The sequence below is a fragment of the Symphalangus syndactylus genome, chromosome 1, assembly GCF_028878055.3.
Source record: "Symphalangus syndactylus isolate Jambi chromosome 1, NHGRI_mSymSyn1-v2.1_pri, whole genome shotgun sequence".
Taxonomy (NCBI): domain Eukaryota; kingdom Metazoa; phylum Chordata; class Mammalia; order Primates; family Hylobatidae; genus Symphalangus; species Symphalangus syndactylus.
Window position 1 is genome coordinate 52,715,897 of NC_072423.2, and position 21,890 is coordinate 52,737,786.

A 21,890-nucleotide genomic window follows, 5' to 3' on the forward strand; every position below is an offset into this window, starting at 1 on the left:
ATGGGATTACTGGGTCAAATAGTAGTTCTGTTTTAAGTTCTTTGAGAAATCACCAAACTGCTTTCCACAGTGGCTGAACTAATTTACATTCCTATCAACAGTGTGTAAGCATTCTTTTTTCTCTACTGTCTTGTCAGAATCTGTTATTTTTATTTTTATTTTTATTTATTTATTTATTTATTTGAGATGGAATCTCACTCTGTCGCCCAGGATGGAGTGCAGTGGCGTGATCTTGGCTCGCTGCAACCTCCGCCTTCCGGGTTCAAGCCATTCTTCTGCCTCAGCCTCCCAAGTAGCTGGGACTATAGGCACCTGCCACCACGCTCGGCTAATTTTTGTATTTTTAGTAGAAACGGGGTTTCACCATATTGGCCAGGCTTGTCTCAAACTCCGGATCTCGTGATCTGCCCGCCTCAACCTCCCAAAGTGCTGGGATTACAGGCATGAGCCACCGTATACAGATTATTTTTTGACTTTTTAATAATAGCCATTCTGACTGGAGTGAGATGGTATCTTATTGTGGTTTTGATTTGCATTTTGCTAATAATTAATTATGATGAACTTTTTTTTCATGTTTGTTAGCCACTTGTAAGTCTTCTTTAGAGAAATGTCTATTAATGTCCTTTGCCCACTTTTTAGTAGGGTTTTTTTTTGTTGGTTGAATTGGTTAAGTTACTTGTAGACTCTGGATGTTAGAACTTTGTTGGATGAATAGTTTATGAACATTTTCTCCTATTCTGTAGGCTGTCTGTTTACTCTGCTAATTTGTTTTGCCGCACAGAAGCTCTTTAGTTTATTTGGGTCCCACTTGTCAATTTTTGTATTTGTTGCGATTGCTTTTGAGGACTCCGTGATAAATTACTTGCCAAAGATGGTGTCCACAAGAGTACCTCCTAGGTTGTCTTCTAGAATTTTTATAGTTTGAGGTCTTACATTTAATCCACCTTGAGTTAATTTGTGTATATGGTGATAGGTAGGGGTCCAGTTTCATTCTCCTGCATATGGATAGCCAGTTATCCCAGCACCATTTATTCAATAGGATGTCTTTTCCCTGTTGCTTGTGTTTGTCAATTTTGTTGAAGATCAGATGGTTGTAGGTGTGTAGCATTATTTCTAGGCTCTCTGTTCTGTTCCATTGGTCCATGTGTCTGTTTCTGTACCAGTTTCATCCTGTTTTCATTACCGTATTCTTGTAGTATAGGTTGAAGTCAGGTAGTGTGATGCCTCTGGCTTTGTTTTTCACTTAGAATTGCTTTGGCTATTTGAGCTTTTTAAAATTCCATATGAATTTTAGAATAGATTTATCTAATTCTGTGAAAAATGTCATTGGAAGTTTGATAGGAATAGCATTGACTCTGTAGTTTGTTTTGGGAATTATGGTCATTTTAATGAGATTGATTCTTCCAATCCATGAGCATGGGATATTTTTCCATTTGCTTATGTCATCTCTGATTTCTTTAAGTAGTATTCTCTTTGTAGAGGTCTTTTACCTCATTGGTTGTATATATTCTAGAGTATTTCATTTTTGTGTGTGGCTATTTTAAATGAAATTGCATTCTTGATTTGGCTCTCAGTTTGAACATTATTGGTGTTTGCATTGTTGATTTGATTCTCAGCTTGAACATTCTTGGTGTATAGAAATGCTACTGATTTTTGTATGTTGATTTTGTATCCTAAAACTTCACTGAAGTGGTTTATCAGTTCTAGGGTCCCTTTGCTGGAGACTTTAAGGTTTTCAAAATATAGAATAATATCATCTGCAAACAGAGATGATTTGACTTCCTTTTCTATTTTGATGGCTTTTATTTCTTTCTCTTGTCTGATTGCTCTGGCTAGGACTTCCAGTACTATGTGGAACTGGAGTGATGAGAGTGAGCAACCTTATCTTGTTCCAGTTCTTAATGGAAATGCTTCCAGCTTTTGCCTAGTCAGTATGATTTTTGCTGTGGGCCTGTCACAGATGGCCGTTAATATTTTGAGGTATTTTATATATTTAGAAGCTTTTAAAAATTTTGTAATTTGTGGTTATTCTCCTCATCTTAAATAAATAATAACTTTTTAATCTAATGTTTCAAAACAGCCCCCTCTCTAAATTTTATAACTTTCAGGCTTTACAAAATGTGGATTCATCCAATCATGTGAACCTAAAACAATGCTCTAAACATGAAGTAGTGCTTCTTAAATGTTGTTGAATAAGTTAATACAGAAATAGTCAAAACAGAGGGATATCAAATCAATCACAACATTTATAAAATTAAATTTTATTTTGAAAATATAAAATATATTTTAAAATAGAGAATACAATGAACCAGTAGTACTCATCACCTAAACTGAACAGTGTTTAAGACTTTCCCATAATTTTTAACTTTTTAACTTTTTTTCTGTAGTATTTTAATTTATCTTAAGAGCACAGAGTATTAGTCCATTCTTATGCTGCTAATAAAGATGTACCCAAGACTGGGTAATTAATAAAGGAAAGAAGTTTAATTGACTCACAGTTCAGCATGGCTGGGGAGGCTTCAGGAAACTTACAATCATGGTGGAAATGGAAGAAAACACATCCTTCTTCACATGGCAGCCGTAAGGAGAAGTGCTGAGCAAAAGGGGAAAAGCCTCTTATAAAACCATCAGATTTCATGAAAACTCAGTATCACAAGAACAGCATGAGGATAACCTCCCCCATGGTTAAACTACCTCTGACTGGGTCTCTCCCATGATACATGCAGATTATGGGAACTACAATTCAAGATGAAATTTGGGTAGGGACACAGCCAAACCATATGGCAAGGTATTGCTCTGTTGCCCAGGCTGGAGTTCAGTGGCAGGATCATAGCTCACAGCAGCCTGGGATTCATGGGCTCAAGCAATACTCCTGCCTCACCCTCCCCGGTACACTTCTAGTGGTGCATGCCACCATGCTTGTATAATTGTTTTTGGTTTTTGGTTTGTTTGTTTGTTTTTTAGGGATGGAGGTCTCACTATGTTGCCCAGGCTTGTCTTAAACTCCTAGCCTCAAGCAGTCCTCCTGCTTTGACTTCCCAATGTTCTGGGATTAGAGACATAACCTGGCCTTCTATAGTATTTTAAAGCATATCCCAGGCATTCTTGTCATGTCATCTCTTCATATCTCAACTTGTATCTCTAACAAGTGTAGATATTTTCTTACATAAATATTTACTTAACCAAATGTTAAGGTATTACATCTAACAAAAATTAATAATTCCATGTTATTATATATTATCCTCATCTATAATAGAGTATTTTTACTTTTCTCAAAAAATATCTCTTGCTTTGGGTTTCTTTGAATCATAATACAAGCAAGGGTTACACATTTTATTTGATTATCTCTCTTAAATCTCCTTTAATATATCTTATTTCTGTATCAGTAAATTGTTGCAGGACCAAGGTCAATTGCCCTGCCCAATGTCTCTATTTTTATTTACCTGTGTGCTTTCTCTGGTGTGATTTAACTTCTCTCTTTGCCATTTTTCTTACAAATGGAATTTAGCTCCAGACAAGTGGTTCTCAAGCTTGACCGTGCCTCAGAATCTCATGGAGGTCATGTTAAAACACAGATTGCTGGGCCTACATCCAAAGTGTCTGATTCAGTTGGTCTCAGGGGGGAGCTGAGCCTTTGCATTTCTAGGAGGTTTCCAGGAGATGCTGATCCTGCTAGTGCAACCAGCACATTTTGAGAACCACTGTTTCTAGATTGAAGTTTGGGTTCAACTTCTTCTCACTCTTTCTCTTCCTTCCTTCCTACCTTCCTTCCTTTCTACCTTCCTTCCTTTCTTTTCTTTCTTTTTTTTTCTTTCTTTTCTTTTCTTTTCTTTCTTTCCTTTCCTTTCTTTCTTTCTTTCTTTCTTTCTTTCTTTCTTTCTTTCTTTCTTTCTTTCTTTCTGTTTCTTTCTTTCTCTTTCTTTCTTTCTTTCTTTCTTTCTTTCTTTCTTTCTTTCTTTCTTTCTTTCTTTTCCTTCCTTCCTTCCTTCCTTCCTTCCTTCCTTCCTTCCTTCCTTCCTTCCTTCCTTCCTTCCTTTCTTGATGATGAGTTTACTTCTTGAATACTGCCATGTGCTTCATATCATATCAGAAGACACATAGTGCTAGATCATTACACTTATAATGATACTGACATTGCTTGTAAACTCACTGATGAATAACTGATATTTTTAAAAGGAAATATAAGATAGTTTTTAAAATGGCGATTTAAAAAAATTAAATCTTCTTCAGTGTAACTCAAAAGCGTAATCAGTCACTCACTCAGAAAACGTTTACTTTATTCCTACTATGTGTTCGGCATTGTGCAATGTTATAAAGATGAAAGGTGCGTATGTGACTCTTCCCCAAGTAACTCTCAGACTGCACGGAATATGAACATATGAACTCGTTTGCATGATACCTTACAATCACTGCTGTGACATAGATATGCAAAGCATGTGAAAACATAGACACCTGGCACTGAATTCATGTGTTCTTCCCTCATTTAGGACATAATGAGGAAACACAGGTTCGCCTTTTTTCCACTGGCTGCAAATATCAGACACAGCTCCCAACCGCAGCTGTGTCTAACACCAAGATGGCGTTGCTGTCTGAGCCATCCTGGGCTCTGACTACAGATAAGCAAACAGATTACGTTTCCTCCAAGTGGGAATTCCCAATGCTGGCAGTTCTATTGGGATGGGAAAATTTGAGAAAAGGAAAGTGCAAATGTATTCTCAGAAGGCTCTTTGCTAAGGAAAGCCACATTTTATCACGGGAGGAATAAGCAAAGTATATAGCTAAGGCAAAAATCTACCCTTATCCCCATAAGCCAATACCTGTGTTTTGAGGATAAGCATGTATCCATCTTCTGTAGAGCCTAAATTGTGGTTCTTTAATAACTTTGGATCCTTTTTAAGTTCTGGTTTGGATTTTTTTAGATTTATACTTGAAGTAAGAAAACAATTGCACATGAAATTAAGGTTTCCCAGGCTATAGTCATCCAAAGTTCTTATTAAGGCAAGGCAGGCTTATGGGGCAAATGGCTGCCATATATTATATGGGTTATTTGGAGACCTATAGTAATTTGTATTCCCTGAGCCTATGATACCATTCCAATATTCACATTCCTCCATTTATAAAAACCAAATAGTTTTATAGAAAAAAGAGAAATTATAGGCAGTCTTGAATGGCAATCTGTAAAGCTCATGTCTTGGATTCTGTGAGGGATATGTGTTGGTTCTTAGACTAGTTTGAAGAAAAATGCAAATTAATATGGAAAGTAGAGATCAATGATAGTGTTTAAATCTGTGTCAAATTAAGTAACTTGGCTTCACAGTTTAGGGAAAGATTGAAGTAGACTAGGGTAGAAGCTGGAATCTTTGTGGAAATTGAACTTAATTCAGCCTTAAATGATAGGTCTCTAAATGGTAAGAGAGGCAAGAAACAATGATCCAGCCGAAAAGAAGAATTCAGTTATAAAAATTTCAGTTTGTTTTGTAGAGCAAAATAACATCAATCATCCTTGAGATTCAGATCCTGAATATTTTCAGATCTGCAAGATTGCATGTTCTTTAAAACTTGAGTAAATAGGGCTATACATTTTTTACTATTCCAACTGGTTCTGTGTCCATCAAACAGCTGCATTGAATGAATTAGCCCAGAATATTTGCATTCAAATAAGTGTATTGTAACATTTTTAAATATTTCACGTTGCCATTCAAAAATATATTATGCTTATTACATTTTAGATTTAAAAAGATAGGCTTTTCAAACCTATGGAATATTTTCCTTAATATATTTTATTAGGTAATTCCACCTTGTTAATGATGTGAACTGTAAAGATATTATGCTGATTTTTAAAATTTAACTTTACTGTTAATGTCAGAGATCTGTTCTAGTTTTATTATTCCCACTGACTCTATAGATATGATATGTTAGTATGATCCTTAAAGCATGCTACACATATGTTATCATTGCATGGAGGCAGTTTTGAACACTGTCAATTTAAATTTTCCCTTCATAAAGGTTATTCACTATCATTTTGCTTTGTTGCTAAATTCGAGAATATCTTCTGCTGCTTACAAAGTATTATTCGTTTGGCTGGGGCCATCTATATATTTGAATGATCATGTGTGAAATCTATATTGTTAATCTGGCTTCTAATGATTGGTTGCTGTGTCACTCCAGATTCAATCTCAGGTGACTGAAACTCAAATTTAAGCAAAATTTAAAAGCATGTGGGTGGGTGGAGGATGTATGGTATTATACAAATGAAGGGTCCAGGGCTTAATTTCAGTAATAGATCTAGATGCACAAATGATGCTATCATGAGTCTATGCTCCTTAGCTCTGCTGGATTCAGCTTGATTTCATACTCAGGCCAGCCATCTCACCTAGAGGCAAAGATGCATGCTTAGCATAGAGAAATTTGGTACCCAAGGGATTGCCAATTTTACCTGGTAGAGCAAGGGGCCATTTCTGAAAGAAAAAGGTGCTGGGCCAGCAAACAAGTAGGAGATACCATAACAGGCCCCGTGGTTGGTCTTGGACACAATTATAGAAGTTAACAAAAATTGTCTGGATTGGCATTCATCTTCCTTTACACACTTGCCTTTCTCCTTCTACTTTGGCAATCCACTGAGATTCCAAAACTCAACATTTTCATTTCTTTTGCTAATTCCCATGATCCCCTAATGTTGAAATCCTGTGTAGTGTTACCAGCCCAGTGATGAATGGATGGCCTCTACTTAACTTCTCTACCACTTTTCTCAGTGTCAGAGGTTATCTCATCTAGTTAAATTAACTGAGCCTCAATGAAATCATTGATAATGTGAATAATATAATTATTACTCAGGGTTCTCCAGAGAAACAGAATCAATAAGATAATAATATATAGAATAAAGTATTGGCTCATGAGATTATGGAGGCTGAGAAGTGCCATAATCTGCTATCTTCAAGCTGAATATCCAGGAAAGCCAGTGGTGGAGTTCAGTTCAACTTTGAAGCCCTAAGAACCGGGGGACTCAGAATTCTCAGTAAGTCTCTTAGCTCAGCAGTCAGACATAATAGGCAAATTTTCCTTCCCTCTGCTTTGTGTTCTATTCAGGCCCTCAAGACACTGGATTATGCCCTTATGCCCTCCCCTCACCCCCCCTACACACACACTGTGTAGAACAATCTGTTTTAGTGAATCCACCACTTCCAATGCCAATCTCATCCAGAAATATCCTCACAGACACACCTGGAAATAATGGATAGCCAAATACCTGGACACCGTGTCATCCTGTCAAGTTGACACATAAAACTAACAGTCAGATATATTAATATCATTTATTATTATTATGTATATATTTGAAACCATTTATAATATAATATATTAATATATTAATACTAGTTCTCTTGTGAAGTTATTATGTAGAGGTTAAAGCTCCATGTAAATTTTAAGACACTTCATGAATACAAAACATTATTAAATAGGCTCCAGCCCATATGAAATACATGTATTCTATTAGATTGGCTCAGGGGAAATTCATGGTTAGATGTTAAATAATGAAATGGGTTTAATATGTCTTGTCACAGAGGTACTTCTATTTTAAAAGTTAGTGTCAAGAAATACAGTGCCTTAGGAGTTGATTTCTACTGATATTATAACAATAACCTCATAAGTAGTCATGCTATAGAGACAGCATAGAATCGTGTTAAGATGATAAACTCAGAGCCAAACTGCATGGGTTCAGATCCTTTTTCACTTGCTAGCTATGCGACATTGGGAAAGTCACTTAACCAGTTCATTGTAAATGAGTCATATATTTAAAAGGCTTAGAATAGTGCCTGATGCGTAATAGGTGTCCATAGATAATTTATTCAATGAACATTGCTCTGTGGCAGAGTATCTTGGCACAAAACCAAATGTGTAGTGATACTTAATGTAAAGGTTTGCTGAGGGAAGAAATGATTGACTTTGAGATAGATACTTGGAATTGGAGCAGGAGATTTTAGAAATTACTACTAACCATGTTGGTCTTAAAAGTTGTATGTTATTGCTGTTTATTAAGAATTTATTCTCTTAAATATACATTTTTCCTAAAATAAATATATTTATTCCAGAATATGTTTAGTCCTAAGTTGAAAAAAGAAAGCTTGTCACTATGTCCTTCTATAGATGTTTTGTATTTAAGAAAATGTAATTATCTGCATTTGATTACAATAGTGTATCTTTATTCTACTTTATCCAGCAAAAGAAATAAGCAAAACTGTGTATGAAGCACTAATAAATTATTTAAATAGATTCTATTATATATGGAAATTTTATAGCAAGTGATAATTCTTCTTACTCAAGATTTATAAATTGCAGCTTACTGTTCTATAAGAAAATGTAAATAAGGTATCCAATTTATTTAGGTGGAATAACAGTTTTAGAGGAAATCACTTATAAAATATTTTGTTTAAAGATTAACATGTACATAAACCAATGCCTATTTTATGTTCTTTCAATTATACACACAGGTGCATACACACACACGCACACACACACACACTTAGAAAGAAAAACTTCATATTGAGGAGAAAACCTTATTTGATCACTCTTAGCTCTTAGGCAGACCTAGGTTCACACAGTAGTTATATAATCTCATCCTTTAGATGAGAAGAGGTTGTTTAGACATTCTAAAGCTGTTTGCTTATCTGTAGAATCTGCAGGATAATCCTTTCTCACCAGGTTGCAATGAAGCTTAAGGGAACCAATTGACTAGGTATGCAGTTGTTCTAAGTACTAATTTCTTCTCTTTACCTCTCACTTGCTTAATTATTTGCTTTATTGTATTTGGTGTCTCAAATAATATCTGTTATATCATGAAACAAAAATAAATAGAGAATACTCCTTTTTAAATTTGATTACATCTTAGTTTAGTATCTTATCAAAACTACCTAGAATATGCTAAGAAGATTGGTCAATGTTATGGTCTCAAAGAGTATATAAAATAGTTTGTGGTTATGCTCTACATGGCTGATTCAAGCTCCTTATCACACCATATTCTTGGATTTTCTGTATTTCCAGGTCACTCTTCCAAACTTACTCTGGAATAATCCTAGAGGGTCCCAAGAGAAAATATTTGGAATAAGTGTAATCCCAAAATGAAAAGTGATCAAAGCCAGTTTATATATTTTAAACAGCTCCATTAACATGTAGATATACTTATGCATTGTATTCTGACAATGGAGGCTCTACAAAGGCTATCAGCTGTTTCATGTGAAAATGAACTGTTAAACATTTTCAATTTTTCAGATGTTTAATGATTTTTACATGGAAATATGTGTCACTTTTAATTGTTCTTGCTTTAAATTTGTTGTGTCTTTTGAATGGTGTTAGAATCCAGAAACATTAAACTTAACAGAGGATTAGGAAGAAACCCGGTTCCCATTTTCTAAACCAAAATCAGATGCTCTCTTAAGGCTCATAGACAATTTATACATTTATTTTAAAGCATGTTAACTAATAACTAATAGTCAATAATATTTTGTATAGCTCTTGCTGGGGAAGTTAATTAAACATCCCTCAGTTTCCATAACTGTTTAAAGAATACTAATAAAGTTAGTATAATATTGATATGATATAGTACAATATTATATAAAGTGTAATACTAATACTAATATTGACAATGCTCTGAGGTCATATTAAGTTCTAAGAATATGTGACTCAATGATTCTCTTGCAAAATCAATTACAGATTGCTTTTTTATTTGGAATATGAGTATTGAGAGGAAACACTAATTGCTCTTGAATAGCTAAGTTCAATAAAACTTTCGGCAGTGATGGAAACGTTCTATGCAGCTAACGAGTACTTGCAGTGTAACTAGTGTGACATGACCAAGGAAATGAAATTTTAATTTAATTTGAATTAATTTTTATTTAAACTAAAATCACCACAGCTCTAGAGTTATCAACTCATAAACAAGATTTTTGAGAAACAGTTGAAATTAAAGATGAAACATAAAATTTATAAGCTTGTGCAATGAATTTAAAAGCAGTTATTTTACCTTCTCTTTTCAGTCTCCTGCACATAGTTACTCCAGCTATGACTCTGGCAAAAATGAGAGTGTAGACCGAGGAGCTGAGGACCTCTCACTAAACAGGGGAGATGAGGACGAAGATGACCATGAGGACCATGACGATTCGGAGAAAGTTAATGAGACAGACGGCGTTGAAGCCGAGCGGCTGAAAGCTTTTAATGTGAGTCCTGCCACACTCCAAGTGTGGTTTAATTTTTACCACTTCACTTTCATGTTGTTGCTTGTTGGTAAATGTGGATATTTTAGAGACATGTTTGTTTAATTTACAGAAGGATTTAAAAAGTACATGAAACACTCTTTGCCAACCAGACACCAGAATTGCTGTGTTTTGTTTAGAATTTTAAAGCCAAATGTGAGCTGAAAACTGGAGTTGTGTTGTGTGAGTATGCATGTTTACCTAGTGGATGGAGGGGGCCTCAGCTTAGTCCTCGGAAGAGTACGCCCGTCATCTGTTATTTCTTTTGCTTTCCTAGCTTATCTAATTATGCATGACAAAAGAGTCAGTTGTTTGATTTCAGAGATTAGTCCACTGTGCAGTGTAGCAATGTAACAGTCGTATTCATCATTAGTAGAGAATGTAAAGGGGTGCTCAATTGTCACAGTCTACTGTTATTTCCTGATTTTTTTCTACACGATAGTCTATTCTTTTCTGTATGTTTGTCTGTCTGTCTGCCTTTCTCTCTTTTTCTCTCTCTATTTTTTAATCCAACCATTTAGAAAGTCTTTAAAGAGTGTTTGCTTAAAATTTCTGGCTTTCCATTGCAAAGTTCTCCAGTGCATAAACCAGAAAACAGTATTTTCCTATCGGTAATCAAGACAGGAAGCTAGGAACAGAAGAGAGCAGCCCTCCAAACCCTTCTCCTCTGTCTCCCTCTTGCCAACAGATGTTTGTCAGGCTGTTTGTAGATGAAAACTTGGACCGAATGGTCCCAATCTCTAAGCAGCCCAAAGAAAAGATCCAGGCTATCATTGACTCATGCAGGCGACAATTCCCTGAGTATCAAGAGCGTGCCAGAAAACGTATACGTACTTACCTCAAGTCCTGCAGGCGGATGAAAAGAAGTGGTTTTGAGATGGTGAGTTTTGAATTAAAACACAGCCCTAGACTCCATCAAAATCCCACATGTAAACCATGACACTATTTTTTTTCCATCTTAGTGTCTTTTTTTATTTTTTTCCATAATGTCAGGTCAAAGGGGTTTTTGTTTGCTCGTTTGTTTTTTTCCCCTTCTCCTTTTCATCTTCCTGAAGTATTTATTCCCTTTGTTTATTTAATAAGGAATATCTTGTGAGTCCAGTGCTCACAGAACCACGTGGTACCATGTCACAGAAAATAAAGGTGATATGAGTAAACACCAGTGAGAACCAGCATCTCATTCATATTTGTTTTCTTTCTGTCGCTACTAAAGTGGGCATGAGGTTATTTAAGTTGTGAACTGAAGCACAAGTCACTGCTTGAGATGGCATGTAAGAATGGCATTCTCTAAATCAAAAGGAAACAGATGGATCCACCTAGGGAATACCGTTTTCATATCAATGGTTAACAAATTGCAGGCCTTGAAAGTAAAGGTCAGAGAATGAAAATGCTTAGGTGAAATATAAGGATTTGTTGTACTGGATATGTTTATTTGTGTGCTGGTGGATGGTACCAAGAGCTTTCATATTCAGGTGGATGTTATAGACAGATGAGATTATGTTGACGTTAGATTACTGACAGGGTGGAGATTAGAAATCAATGATTTTTAAACTTTATTCTATTTCACCTTGTTCTAATTGTTACATCTAGAAATAACGCACACATTTACAATGTATGCCTTTCCCATTTTCTTATTTCTTATGTATGTGAACAGTTTCGAAATTTTGTGAAACCATTTTTTTCTCGTCTTATCTGAGAAGGCGCCATAAAAGCCTAGGCTGTTAGTGTTTGTCATCTGTGAATCTAATTAATTAGGTGTGATTGGGTAGGAGTTGGTGTACATAAGAGAGGTTTCAGAGTATGTCTGTACCAATTATCTCAAATCATAAAATCTCCAGAGTTGGATATAAAAGGCCATGCTTTCTGAAAGATAAATCTAATAAATCTAATGTTTGATCAATAAATACTGCCTTCATTTTCATTAGATTTTAAAAACCCAATGAGTTAAGTAACCATTACATTAATCTGTAGACAAATATATCAAGTTGTTATTGAGTCTGTTGTGTGGCTTTGATGCTCAAATTCAGCAATTTCTCTGAAGAATATTTATTGTTCCAGAAGGTGTCCTGATCTTAAATTCATAGTAATAGAAAATTCCATAAAAAGCACAACTTTATGAACAAGGTAGGGTTGGCCCATACTGAGTATCATCTCCAATAGGTGACATGATTTCTGTTTTTTGTTTCCTGAATTTGCATTATGAGACTCTTTCGCCAAGGCGCATACATGTATTTCTGTAAAACCCAAATGATGATATTTAGGGAATATATAGGAGACTTTTTGTCCATTGCTCCTCTTGTATCCCAAGTTTTGCCACTGTACCTAGTTAAACCAAATAGCCTAGATATTTAAATTTAATAATCTCAATCTTTTGAAAAATTACCTAGTTAGTTGCTTTTAATATTATGCAATTGACTCTTTTCCCTTGTAGAAATAAATCTCATGCAAGTTTTTGTATTGTCAAGGTCATTGTTTACTAGGCTGCTAAATGTCCATGACAGAAAATCTGATTTCAGAAGTTTCTTCTAGAATTTAATGCGAGAAAAATAATTGTTTCACCTGTTCTCAGCACCGGGACTGTGAACCTTAATATGTTCACTTTTGTGCCTTACTGCCAGGGAGTTCAGAGCCAAACTCTCCTTTGTCTTTCTGTTTAATTTATCTTGGTGGAGACAACTTTCCTTCGTGGATTTGATAATTTTTAATGGAAAAGAGGAGATATAAATTTAGAAACAAATAAATAAATAGTCTAATTATGAAAACACCAGAAAGCAAGCCTTTCATGTTTAGGAAATAATATATTTTTTTAGAGGATTTAACTTTTCGATCATTTGCTTCTATTTGTCAAACACAGCTCACAGTAGAGGGATCAGACCTTGTTTCCAATACATAGTTTCCCTCATATCATAAGCATGGGAATAGCTACAGTGACACTTGCTATTAACTTTTTAACAAATAGAGGTATTATAAAAATGAGTTAAGTGATTCTTTAAACTGAAAATTATATCAAAAATATACCTAGCCTTTCGTGTAAGATCTTCATAAAAACTTTGTAATATCTATGTAGCTATTAATATTCTTCACACACCATGAGTATAACTATGTGTTTCTCTTTGTCACCAATTAACTTAATTGATGCTAATTAGCAAACACATTTTGTTTGAATTTTCCACTTGCTATTTGTACTAAGTCTTGCCCTCTGTCTTATAGTTGTCGTTTACCATCCCCCAGGTTACATTCACATTCTCTAAGATCTTTATTTATAATCTTTATTTTTAATTGCATCCTATAATATCCTCCTTATTAATTTTGATATCTAAGCTGATTTCACATTTCTTTTACTTTTTCTGCTTCAGGGATCTGGATCTCTCTTTCACCTCAGTCTTTATTAGCATGAATATACCTTGGTCTTAGTCATCACTCCAAGAGCCTGAACAAGCAATATTAAAAATTTCAAAGTTTTCTAAATGTTCTCAAGTATTCTCTGGTGACTTTACAGAGGAAAAGTCTTGTTCTTATTTGCCCTGGATAAATAAACCTCACGTCTCTGCCCCCATATAATTCTACCTTCTTCAGAACATTGCTCCATCAACCACCCCTACTCTTTTATATGTTCAGTTTTCCCTTTTCAATGAGAGGAACATTTAATCCCTTTTTCCTAAAAAAAAAAAAAAAAAAAAGTTCTCAGATGTCAAAAAAAGTTACATCTCTTATTCTTCTTCTACAATCTGAGTTCATCTTTCTTTCTCAGGTTGCTCGAAAGAGCATTTTATACTCACAGATTATACCCATTACCACCAAATCCTGCAGTAGTCCCTTACATTCAGATTATCCAGACTGTGGTTCTCACCACTGTATAGTCAGCCCTACAGATCTGCAAGGTCTACATCTGTGGATTCAATTAACTAATTGAAAAATATTTGGGAAAAAAATAAGGGGATTGTGCCTGTATTGAACATGTATAGGCATTTTTTACTTGTCATTATTCCCTAGACAACACAGTATAACAGCTATTTACATGTCATTTACATTGTATTAAGATTTATAAGTAAGCTAGAGATGATTTAAAGTATACAGGACAATGTGCCTAGGTAATAGGCAAATACTATGCCATTTTGTGTAATGGACTTGAGCATCCTCAGAGGTGCTAGTGCCAATCCCGCACAGATACCAAAGGATGACTCTACTGAATTAGTTCTTGTAAAGATCACGTGACCACCTTTGCACAAAACTCAAAGACTGCATATTCAACTAAAGTATATGCTCGTTTTCTTGAAACTTGTTGTTTCTGTTCCTCCTCATTTACTCTTACCTGCTTTTGGGCAGTTACTACAGTTCCATTTTTAGCCACGTACTGTATATCACCCTAACCACAATTAAAAATGTCTGTCCTTGTGTACACTATCCTATTCTCAAAGTACAATACCAAAAATATACAAGTCTTTGGTATTTAATTCCAAGTGTCAGTCAGACACTAGGGCAATAATTATATCACACTGAACTCCTTATATTCTCCAGCACCTATTTTCTCCACTGATATACCACCTCATTTATCAAGACACCAGTAAATTCCTCTTGATTTGTCTGCTGTTAATAGCACCATATTGTCATTTTTACCATTGCTCAAAAATGTAGAATGAGATTTGACTATTTTTGTGTCTTGTATCCTACCACTTAATGAATTCTGCTTATTCCTCCTTTACTCTGTTTCTCAAACAAATCTTACAGTTTCTGATTTTATGTGCTCTTATTTTAGTTCTAGTCTTTCATACCTCATACCTGTACTCTTGCATAATCCTAACTCAACTCCCTACTTTCCTCCTACACTCTTCACACACATTATGCCTAGGCAGAGGCAGAAATAGGGTTTGTAAAACCTGAAGATTATATGACTTGAGATCTTTTTGAAAAGAAAAGTAATACACAATTATGAGCAAAAAATTAGATAGAAAAAATGAATGTGTATTTGTAGTTTAAAAATATCCTACACAAAAGAAATTTAGAAACCACTGAAATCTTGAAGATTAAAACACTTTTCTTCTAACATCTCGTTAGACAATTTTCAGACACACTTACATATAAATGCTTCTGGATTTTAAAGTGGCTTTCCCTTCCTACCTAGAATGCTTACAACACCCAGGAACTCCAGCACTTAAGAGGCCCATCCAGTTGAGGCATCCTATGCCTCACTTTATTGACTTTATGATAAATCTGCCTTTGCCCCTAGAGTAGTCTTCTTCAATTTTGGCTTTGATAATGTGAAACTCTGTCATCTTAGAATATTTTTTTTTTTTGAGATGGAGTTTCACTCTTGTTGCCCAGGCTGGAGTGCAATGGCATGACCTCAGCTCACCGCAACCTCCACCTCCCGGTTTCAAGTGATTCTCCTGCCTCAGCCTCCCGAGTAGCTGGGATAACAGGCATGCACCAAAACACTCGGCTAATTTTGTATTTTTAGTAGAGATGGGGTTTCTCCATGTTGGTCAGGCTGGTCTTGAACTCCCGACCTCAGGTGATCCACCCGCCTCGGCCTCCCAAAGTGCTGGGATTACAGGTGTGAGCCACCGTGCCTGGCAGAACAAATTTTATATTTCTTTCTATAATGTTTTAGCATATGACCTTTTGAAACTGAGAGACCTAGCTTCAATTCCTTGCTTAGTTCAATTTCTGTACAAGTGTAGTGTTTCTGAGTCTCTTCTAAAGGATAGGGCTATTGGGGTACTATATGTGATCATGTATCTATATGTATAGCATATAATATGGTACCTTTCTACCTATTCTTCTGGTATGTTCAAATTATATTCTTTCAAACCTTAGTTCATCACATGAGACTGCTGCTCCTTCTTTCAGTGGGTTGTCTCTTGGTTCACTAATTTTTTATGACTCAGGGATTATGAGTACCTTTGCTCATTATTTACCAAACGCATTAAAATTGAAGAATAACTAAGTTGTAAAGAATACAGCCAATATATTTTTCAGAGCTACTTATCACTGCATCTTTTACTTTAAGCAAGATGTTGACCTGAGCCTCATGGGGTATGTTCTCTTAACATACACACACCCCACCCAGCTTCCCACCACAAACACATACAAATCCTGAATATAATATAACAATTTAAAAAATATTCAGCTAAGCTCAAAAGAAAGAAAAGGAAATTTCCAGGTACCTGAAATGAGTAGGAAACTCTTAGCCAGAAGTGTAAGCCCTTTGGATTGGGTAACAACTTAGAAAGATAGAAAAAGTAAATGTAGACCCAGACAGATTAGGGCTGGGGTATGAATGTCCACCCAAGTTCAGGATACATGCATTTTAGTTTGTAACTAGATAGGCATATAAACTGAGAAATGTATATAAAGCTGGGTCCAAGAAAGGCTCATTCTCTATTTTCCTCTCTATGAAAGAGGAATTAAGAAATATCCTAATACAACTTTCAGGAATAAAAATGACAGACATTATAAGCATTGAAATTAAAACCTTACTAAATGGGTTGAGTGGAATATAATATTCAGCCAAGGAGAAAGTAAACTGGAACACAGAAGTATGCAAGTTACCCACAGGAAGAAAAGAGAAGTTAAATATGAAAAAGAAATTAAGATGAAAAAGAGAATGCTAAGATAGATTTAACAGGCATTCCAGGAGAAATTACAATAAAGAGGCAAATTGAAAAAGATAATGATGAAGAATTTTTCAGAATTGATTGGACCTCAATCCTAATAACAGATAAGTAGATTAGTCCCAAACAGTATACATTAAAAAAAAAAAAAACTCATACCTAGGGATATTATAGTAAAACCACAGAAGAGCAAATAAATTATTAAATGTACCAGAAAGAAACAACACATTATCTACAACCGAAAACCAGCCTGAACAATTTCTTCAAAGTACTAAGAAAAAAAGTCTTCAAGAGAAACTACTTTTAATTCACAAATCAATGCCCAGCTCAGCTCTATTTTCAGAGTGAGGAGGAAAGAAATACTTCAGATAATTTCTGAGGCTACCACTCATACATCCTGACTGATTCCAGAGGAATGCTTCTATAATCTAAGAAGAAGGAAACTGAATCCAAAAGGAAATAATAAAAAATTAGCAGCATTGGTGAGCGTCTGAAGAAAAACACCTGGATTTGATAGTCAGTGAGCCTTGGTTCTTGTCTGTGCTTTTCCAGTTGCTACTCGTTGATTTTCTATCTCCGAGCTTTGGTCTCACCCTGGAAAAGAAAAATGGAAATAATAGCTCTTATCCTAAAAATGAAAACCAAAAGCACTTGAAATAACAAATGTAAAAACTCCTAGGACAGTACCTGGTACACCTAGTATGGTACCTGGTGTGTGTGAGAAACATGATAAAATGCAATTTAATCTGAAATTGAATTTCACAGTTCCCTTTCCTGGGAAACCTGCACTGTTTCAGTCTGTTGAGCTACTTGAAGGACTAAATCAATTAGGTCTTTGTCTATTTAATCCTCACTGCTAGCTAACAGCAGCCTCAAATCTCTCTTTCTTCTGTGTGCAAATTGTACTTTGTGGTACATCTTTTGTAGTTTTATTTTATCCTGTCTTATATTACTGTTATCCATATATGGGCCTTAGCTCTTCAAGAAGAAATTATGTTCCTTGAGTACTATGCTTCTTAACTTGTTCATTTCTGTATCACCTACAATGTCTTATATAATACAAGTAGCTGCTCATGAAAGTTGCTCAATTCATGTTGAATTCAACTGAATTAAAATGGCTGAATGAAAGATTGAGTGACTGGATGGATATTTACTAATGTGCTTCTTTGTGGTAGAAATTAGTTGAGAGATAATTTTTATTGTGTGACATGAGTTTCATAGTATCTTGCAATTTGTATTTTAATTTTAAAAACTACTACTAACTGAAAATGTAGCCTAATATATTTTAAATGTTTAGTGAGTTTTTTTCACAAAAGAAAACAGTTATATAACATTTAACTCTTTTTAAACTATTAAAGTGTTAAAAAAAATTTACACTTGATCTTAACCAAAAGGCCAAGAATTGATACATTAAAAAAATTTAAATCTATTTAGCAATTAGTGGGAATAGGTAGTGATATTAATTATATGAATGGAATTGGTATACACTTTTAGTTTCACAAATAAATAATTAGGAAAACTACATCATAATGTACAATAATTGTAAGGTTATATAACACTCAACTTTCAGAATATATACAGTGTATATAGTATATACAAAATATATTTTATATATTTAACATAAAGGATCATGTAGTTAAAATTAAAGCGTGTTATTTCAGTTGTTAATTTAGTTGATCCTGTGTCTTGATTAGAGGCGTTGTCAGCTGATATTAACTAAACTGTGTTTCTAAGTCTTCAACTAGAAGACTTATTAATTCCCCATGTATTCATAAAAGATCATTATTAATGACCAATAATATTCTAAAAATAAGGCCAAAACATAGATCATTAATTCATAAATGAAATATTTCTAATCAAAGCCTAGACAAAGGTTAACTAGCTTATATTCCACTTCTGTTAAAACACACTTTCAGACTCCTTTTAGTCAAGATAATTTTCTCAAACAACTAGAAAGTTCAAGAATTCACACATAGTGGATCCATGGGCTCCAATTTCAGGGGTTTGCTGCTCTCCTTTTTCTTAATTATGCTTCTCTTGTGTATTGATTTACATCTTAGATAACTTCTTGCTACCTGTTTGGAAATGTTGCCACCAGCAGTTCCAGGCCTCCATTCTTAAAACTCACAACCCAAGAGCAATCCTCCAACTCCAGGTCTCAGTTCCCAGGAAGGAACTTTGCTTGGCCCTATTTGGATTATATGTCCACCTTCTTGGATCAGTCATTGGAAACAAAGTATTGAGTTCCCATGATTGCCCAGGACAAACTCAAGTGGCCAGGGTTAATTGAGGAAGGAACTTTATTACTTCCATCAAAACCATGTGGAATGAAATAAGGACAGTTGAACTACTATTTTAGTTTGCATTCACCAGTTTATCTGAAATCTTGGATTATCTATAGTTTGGAATTCAGAACTTTTCAATTTTGGGACATGATAGAGTGCATACTAGGTTTGTTGCATAACACCCATAGTGGGGCCTAGAAAAACATCACAAATAAAAATATATCAGTATTTCGCAGCAAAACATATGCATATTCACAGAAATTAGGAAAAAGTAAAACCTTAGTTATTTATTTATGTTTTTTTCTGCCAGCTGAGTTTATCCCAAGTTTTTGAAAAATCTTACAACTTTATAGAATATTAGAGCTTCAGAATTGCTCACAAAAGGTTGTGAGTCTACTAAACACACTCTTAATAATGCACTTCCATGTATATTATAGTTATAACCTATGTTCTAGGCATTGTACCAACTTGTCAAGTAAACTCTATGATGGCAGAGACCATATTGATATCTTCAAATCTCTAAACTTGGCACAGTTCCTATCATATAAAAAAGTGCTTATAAATAATATGCTAGTGACTTTATGCACATTTCTCATGGACTTCTAAAAACTACTCCATAATGTGGAGATTATTTTCCTTATTTATAATTTTCTGACTGAATCTCAGCTTTGTCATTTTTAAGAATAAAAGTAATAATACCTAGCAGGATGACTGAGACTCAGATTAAATTGCAAAAATGGTCACAGAGCAAGTAGCTGGTTATAGAATAATATTCAGTTCAGTATGACTTAGTTGCAGACTATCTCTATTCCACTGATGTATAAGAATGAAACCACCTGCTTAATAGAAGGAATCTCTTAGAACATGAAACTTTGTATGTGTATATAACCTAAACAATTATGCCTTTAGGTATAGATATGCCACTTGGGGGAGATACCATCCAAATTACAGAATTCTTAATAATGTGTTTTATAAAGTAACAAGATTAGGAGGAATAATCTTAATTCATCACACTACCTAAACTCTGACTACTGAGTTATTTAATTATCTTCAAAGCACTCATTCTACTTACAACCTTGGGTAGATATCACAGTTGCTCCCAATCTGGCCTTAACTAATACTTGATTAAGCTTCACATTAACTGTGGAGTCTGGAGAGCATCACCACATTAACCCATGACCATAACCTAACATTCTTGAATTTCTTTGTACTTTTTTGTAATTGCAAAAATCCTGTGGCATCCTAAATGTACAGCTGAAGTTCAGAGGACTCTAAAGTTATTTCATGTATAGTTTTAAGACCCACAAAAATGCAATAGTTTGTTGGTGTGATGGTACATTTTATCAACATATATAAGAAAAGACACATTTACATCATGCCAACAGCAATTACATCTTAAGTCCCCAATTAAAATGTGACTTTTTAAACTCCAAAAGCTCCATGTGATGGTTTAGCCATCTGTTTAATGACACAACTGCCACTGATTTGAGCAGTGATAATTATTACAATAAGAACAGTGCTGGAGAAAGATCAACTCAGATCCCAGTTAGAATGTCAGTTAATTATGAAGAGATAATTAATGAGAGTAGGTACCGTTATCTTATATACAGAGAAATAAATATGTAATAAATATTCCCAATCCAGGTATAGATCATGTGAAGTGTATAATTAAATCCATTGTAAACTAATATTTTAAATATTCTACGATATAGATAGATAAAGAGAGAGATAGATATCAAATAGTATATGTATTTACTGAGCTATCTTCAGCCAGAGGAGGTGTTATTTTCATAAGTTATCTATTGAATTCATTGCATTTGGTTTTTGCATCAAAATATTCCTATCTCCAATTATTACATGGAAGCTTTGTGTTTTATGGCCACTCTTACAAATGTTAAGAGGGAATTTTCAGCCTCATTCCTGATGAAATCTATGACCATATTCCCTAACACACTCTGCTAATTATGTTTTAGAAAGATCATACTGTGGTGACATTAGAATAAGCCCTCAACTGTCAAATGTAATGATGGAAAGGAGAGTTCAGAAGGAGATGATTCTCAGAGCACGTACTAAACACTAGTTTTAAGTTTCTCTGTAATATTACTTTTATAATGAGAAAAATTGATTAATTTCCTTCTCGCTATCTTGATATTAGTACTTTTGAGTTGTTAAGTGGATAGAAGCCAAATTATAGAGAAATTTTTTTAAACTTTCGTCTTTACTATCTTATAACCAAATGCTGCACACTTGAGCCCTGTGTGTATTGGGGAGTATTGACATTTATTATTGGCTCATTAATATTAGAAGCAAAGAGATTTTTAGCATGATTACCTCACAGGAGGGAAAGAACTTTTCTGCCTGGCTCCTGTATTCTCATTTTGGGCATGAAATTAAGCTTTATTATGGTTCGTGTATAGTAATTTATTGACACTTCTGGCTGTATAAACTTTAAAATCTTATGAATTCAGATTCCATCAGTTAAGAATTTGTGGCATAACTTAGCTAAGTTACATTTTTGTCTTTGTGCTTTTAATGAAGATCGTAAATTTCATAATTTATAGAATTTATAGGAAAATACATTAAAGGACTTCAACCATTTAAGTGAAGGATGCTAGGGAGATCCTGATATATTCTTTGCTAAATGCAATGTCTGGTTAGCTGTGATTGAATTTCCTCACAGGAATGTGTAGTATTGAAGAATTCTAGATTTATTTAAACTCACTGGGGACTTTGTTGTAAAATGTGAA

At 34.6% G+C, this 21,890-nt stretch overlaps 1 protein-coding gene across 14 annotated transcripts in view; it reads left to right on the forward strand.

Moving 5' to 3' along the window:
• NOL4 (nucleolar protein 4) overlaps positions 1-21,890 on the forward strand; it is a 380,020-nt gene that overhangs the window by 265,935 nt on the left and 92,195 nt on the right. For 8 of the 14 annotated variants that reach the window (XM_055234844.2, XM_055234854.2, XM_055234862.2 and 5 more), the window contains 2 exons: positions 10,029-10,208; positions 10,933-11,124. In XM_055234844.2, coding sequence (XP_055090819.1) covers positions 10,029-10,208; positions 10,933-11,124 — 372 coding nt within the window. The remainder of the gene's footprint in view (positions 1-10,028; positions 10,209-10,932; positions 11,125-21,890) is intronic. The other 6 variants (XM_055234872.2, XM_055234866.2, XM_055234915.2 and 3 more) reach the window with 1 other exon arrangement.